Source organism: Salminus brasiliensis, chromosome 14 (assembly GCF_030463535.1).
Source record: "Salminus brasiliensis chromosome 14, fSalBra1.hap2, whole genome shotgun sequence".
Taxonomy (NCBI): Eukaryota; Metazoa; Chordata; class Actinopteri; order Characiformes; family Bryconidae; genus Salminus; species Salminus brasiliensis.
Genome location: NC_132891.1, coordinates 827,038 through 832,548, shown reverse-complemented (window position 1 = coordinate 832,548; position 5,511 = coordinate 827,038). Strand labels below are relative to the sequence as shown.

General features: G+C 40.2%; 1 protein-coding gene across 1 annotated transcript in view; it reads right to left on the bottom strand.

Moving 5' to 3' along the window:
* Nucleotides 1-682: 682 nt before the first annotated feature.
* LOC140577438 (2-epi-5-epi-valiolone synthase) overlaps nt 683-5,511 on the bottom strand; it is an 8,014-nt gene continuing 3,185 nt past the window's right edge. Inside the window, exons 2-6 of the mRNA XM_072697421.1 lie at nt 4,156-4,494; nt 3,738-4,032; nt 3,071-3,310; nt 1,861-2,113; nt 683-842 (exon numbers count right to left, since the gene is read on the bottom strand). Of these exons, the coding sequence (XP_072553522.1) occupies nt 763-842; nt 1,861-2,113; nt 3,071-3,310; nt 3,738-4,032; nt 4,156-4,494 (1,207 nt within the window). The 3' untranslated portion in view covers nt 683-762. The remainder of the gene's footprint in view (nt 843-1,860; nt 2,114-3,070; nt 3,311-3,737; nt 4,033-4,155; nt 4,495-5,511) is intronic.

Here is a 5,511-nt window from a genome sequence, read left to right as displayed (position 1 = left end):
GTTAAACTGAACAGGTTCTAGATAGTATCATGATAGTACGTTTACTGAGTGCCTTCATTTCTCTGTAATACCCAACAGGCTCTAGCTATTAATTGTGCGTGGGAACTTGTTCATTATTTGGGGGAGGGGTTCCAAAACGGTTTTCCTAAATTACTCTACAATGCCCATGTTCTAGATACTGTGTGAGGTACTATATTATTATTATTATTATTATTATTATTATTATTATAGTTCTTGATAAAAAAATGCGAAGTACTAGATTGTTACTTTAGACATCATCAAAGAGAGTCCCAAAGAAAAGTTTATATTACACTGAAATACACAACAGGTTCTAGATACCAATGTAGTCATAGTAAATAGATCATTATTTTGGGTCTCATCATACATTTATCTCATCTTTAATGAATAAAATTTTAAGTGATTCATTGATTCACAAATCATATTCCACTTTGTTCTTGGTTCCAGGTGGTTCCTGATATTTCACAGTTCTGTGTTTATTTTGTAGTTTTATGAAGGTAAACATCACATAGATTCTACAAAAAACAGCTGATTTACAAAAACAGCTGATTCAGTTAGACTCGTGAATCATTCCAACTGGTTTATTAAAAAGAATCAGATCAAATGAACCAATTCATTTACAAGTTGGAAATGAGTCGTGTGAACTTGCAGCTCTGTCTCGTATCTTTACAGGCTGAGAGAACATTACTACACTTAGAACCAATGCCTTCATCTAAAGCACTGCTGTCATTTCAGACAGTGGTCCTAACGTCCAGAACCCAGTTCAGCACACCACTTCCTGAAGGCCTGGGACAGGGTGGTGTTTTCTGTGTCATTGAAGATTTCTGAAACATAAAGTGTTACAGACAGGTTACCTCATTCTGATCTGATTAGTGTTAATTACACAATTTATATTGTAATCAGACTAATTAGCATTTATTTCATTACATGACTTAGAATCTGAATCATGTTATCAGAATCAGACTTACTTTATCAGATAACTGTCTGAATAATTTGATCAGAATCACAAACAGAATCAATATTTTTTAAGAATTAGAAATGCGATCAGAATCACTTTATCAGAATCAGAATCAATAAAAAACAGAATCACTTTATCAAAATTAGAATCACTAAAAGAATCAGAATCACTTATCAGAATCAAAATCACAAAGAATCAGAATCACATTATCAAAATTGGAATCACTAAAAGAATCAGAATCTCTTTAACAAAATCAGAATCACTATCAAAATTGCAATCACTAAAAGAATCAGAATCACTTTAACATAATCAGAATCACTATTAAAATTTAAACCACTTATCAGAATCAGAATCACTTATCAGAATCAGAATCACTAAAAGAATCAGAATCACTTATCAGAATCAGAATCACTTATCAGAATCAGAATCACTTTTTAGATTCAGAGTCACTAAAAGAATCAGAATAACTTTATCAGAATCAGAATAACTTTATCAGAATCAGAATCTCTTTAACAAAATCAGAATCACTATCAAAATTGGAATCACTAAAAGAATCAGAATCACTTTAACAGAATCAGAATCACTATAAAAATTTGAATCACTAAAAGAATCAGAATCACAATAGTCAAAATCAGAATCACCAGAATCAGAAATGGAATCACTTCATAAGAATCAGAGTCAACAACAGAATGAGAATTGCTGTTAGACTGAGAATCACTTTATCAGAATCATCTGAATCAGAATTGTCTAAATTAGAATAATCAGAATCATTTAATCAGAATCATTAACAGTTCGTTAATGGAGCTTCATTACTGTTAATCTAAAGTGTTGCAGATATCTCAGATGAGGAACGGCTCTTCTGTGAGTCTGTACGTGTGACGCACCTGCTCTGCCGAGTCCGGTGGGCAGGGGCATCCTCAGCAGCCCGCCGGAGTGTTTGAGTCGGGCGCTGAGGGAGTTCTGGACCAGCTCCTCTGAACACTGCTGGTGCCAGACCGGAAGCTCCAGACGCTTCATACAGGAAATGATGCGCTGCACCTCGTCCTCTGTCAAAAAGCCTCGCTCTCGGGACACGAATACCATGAAGGCCATGTCTATGTTCACCGCTTCTCCATGGAGCAGCTCAGGCAGCACCGTCTGCAGCACACACACACACACACACACACACACACACACACACACACACACACACCTCAGTGCAGTTCAGTTCAGCATTCAGTAATCTCTAATAGACTATCTAGATTATCTAGAACATGGATATAGCAGTCAGGGGGTCAGAAAGAGCAAGGGAATGATTGGGCCAGTTACAGTCAGGGGGAGGAGTCTCACAATGAGCAAGGGAATTATTAGGACCAATTACAGTCAGGGGGAGGAGTCTCACAATGAGCAAGGGAATGATTAGGACCAGTTACAGTCAGGGGGAGGAGTCTCAGAACGAGCAAGGGAATGATTGGACCAGTTACAGTCAGGGGGAGGAGTCTCACAATAAGCAAGGGAATTATTAGGACCAATTACAGTCAGGGGGAGGAGTCTCACAATGAGCAAGGGAATGATTAGGACCAGTTACAGTCAGGGGGAGGAGTCTCAGAACGAGCAAGGGAATGATTGGACCAGTTACAGTCAGGGGGAGGAGTCTCACAATAAGCAAGGGAATTATTAGGACCAATTACAGTCAGGGGGAGGAGTCTCAGAACGAGCAGGGGAATGATTGGGCCACTTAGAGTCAGGGGGAGGAGTCTCACAATGAGCAAGGGAATGATTAGGACCAATTACAGTCGGGGGGGAGTCTCAGAACGAGCAAGGCAGTGATGGGAAAAGACACAATCAGGAGGAGGAGTCTCAGAACAAACAAGACAGGAATTAGAACCAATCACAGCCAGGGGGAGGAGTCTCAGATCTCCATTATTTTGGCAACAAAACCTTTACTTTACAACATCTATATCTGAGATTCACTGGTAATATTAGATTAAGTTAGTGAGCAACGCCATCGCTCCACACATTTCAGCAATGCCATCGCCACGACAACGGTTACACTGCACACGTCCGACCAATCACATCTCACATCTTTACAGTATTTAACAATCAGCATTTCACCATTTCCAGCTCAGGGCTGATCAGATGGCCAAAGTCCACCAGACGATCCAGGTCATCCTCCCACAGGTTTGGGGCCAGCTCCTCCAGCATGGTCACTATGGCAACCCTGGTGGCCAACGAGGCGGCGTCTGTGCAGCCACGCCCATTGATGACATCAGATGACTGAAAGGCAGAGTCCAGTAGTCTCCGCCCCTCTTTCTCCAGAAGCTCAAACAGGCCTTTATGCTTCATCAGAGCCATCTAGGACACAAATCCATGGATACTGAATAATTCATAAGGGATACTAAAGAAATCATAATAGAGGCTGAAGAATTCATAGTGAATTTTAGTTAATTCAGAGCAGATCATAAATGATTCATAGAGAATGCTGTATAATTCATAGTAGATGATGAGTAGTTCATAATGGATCATAACAGTAATATTTATTTTTGAATGTGATGTGTCTTTTCATTAAAACCAAAGTCAAAACTGTTTATATAAAATGTAAATGTAATAATTAGGCAATACATAATATATTATTACATTAATATTACATATTACATTACATTAATATATTACATAACATATTACATTAATAATAATGGTGTAATGTAAATGAATGGGTAATTCCACATGACTAAGGGTTAAGTAACTAACCGTATTTGCAGGCCAGTCCATGCACTGGTACCTTTAACATTTCAGCCATTCCGTTTGAAATATGCCGGCGTGGGACGGTCTTCATGAAGCTCCTGTCCAAAAACGCGGCCACAGGGGGCGTATAAGAGCCCAGCTTGTTTTTACAGCTGAAGAAGTTCACCCCAGTCTTGGCCCCCACACTGGCATCGATGTAGGACAGTAGAGTGGTGGGGACGCGGATGTAGGGGGTTCTCCTGCGGTACAGCGAGGCGGCCAGGCCTACAATGTCCAAACACACTCCTCCCCCGATCGCAATGATCGGCTCTGAGCGGCGGTCAATACCAAACCTTTGATAAGACAAAACAATACGAGTTAAAAATGTATACATAAGAAATCTATATATTTCATATGCTTCACCTTCTCCATGTTAGCCCCACCCACCCATTTAGACTACAGCAGTTAAGCCCCACCTGTGGACCTCCTCCAAGATCCTGGTGACAAGATCCATGCTCTTGTTCTCCTCTGTGGTGGGAAGAGGGAGGAGTTTATACACCACCTTCCATGATTTAAAGTACGCCACCACCTGGCCTCCATAAAGGTCATTCACTGTTTCATCAATCACCACCAACCGCCTCAGGGGTTTAGAGTTGTTCCTCTGGGTTTGGACCTCCTCAGGGTCAGCTATGTGCCCGAACAGTAAAGTGTCGTTATTTGCATCCAGAAGCTTCTCACACTCCACTACTCGGTATGTGAAGATGATCGGACTGACCACTGTCCAGGTAACTCCATGTCCATTAAAGGATTCGTAGCTGAAGGGCCGAAACAAATCACAGTGGTTAGCTATAACATCCTTAACCCTACCCATAACCCATAAACCCTAACCTTAACCCTAACCTTAACCTTAACCATAATCATAACCATAACCATAACCCTAACCTTAACCATAACCCTAACCATAACCCTAACCTTAACCATAACCCTAACCTTAACCATAACCATAACCCTAACCCTAACCTTAACCATAACCATAACCATAACCCTAACCTTAACCATAACCATAACCATAACCCTAACCCTAACCTTAACCATAACCCTAACCCTAACCTTAACCCTAACCCTAACCTTAACCTTAACCATAACCTTAACCATAACCTTAACCATAACCCTAACCATAACCCTAACCTTAACCATAACCTTAACCATAACCCTAACCTTAACCATAACCCTAACCTTAACCATAACCCTAACTTTAACCATAACCATAACTCTAACCATAACTCTAACCTTAACCCTAACCATAACCCTAACCATAACCCTAACCTTAACCCTAACCATAACCCTAACCATAACCCTAACCTTAACCATAACCTTAACCTTAACCTTAACCATAACCATAACCCTAACCTTAACCATAACCCTAACCCTAACCTTAACCATAACCATAACCATAACCCTAACCTCAACCCTAACCTTAACCATAACCATAACCCTAACTTTAACCCTAACCATAACCATAACTCTAACTATAACCCTAAAACTAACCATAACCCATAATCCTAATCACAACCCTAACCATAACTTTAACCATACACCTAACTCTAACAATAACCCTAATCCTAACCATAACCCTAACCCTATTCTACTCTAACAAAACCATACCATAACCCTAATCCAACAACACCCTATCCTGTTTAAAACCAGAACCCTTACCCTAACCATAATTCTACCATAATCCAACAACACCCTACCCTAACCATACCCAGAACCCTTACCCTAACCATAATTCTACCATAATCCAACAACACCCTACCCTAACCATACCCAGA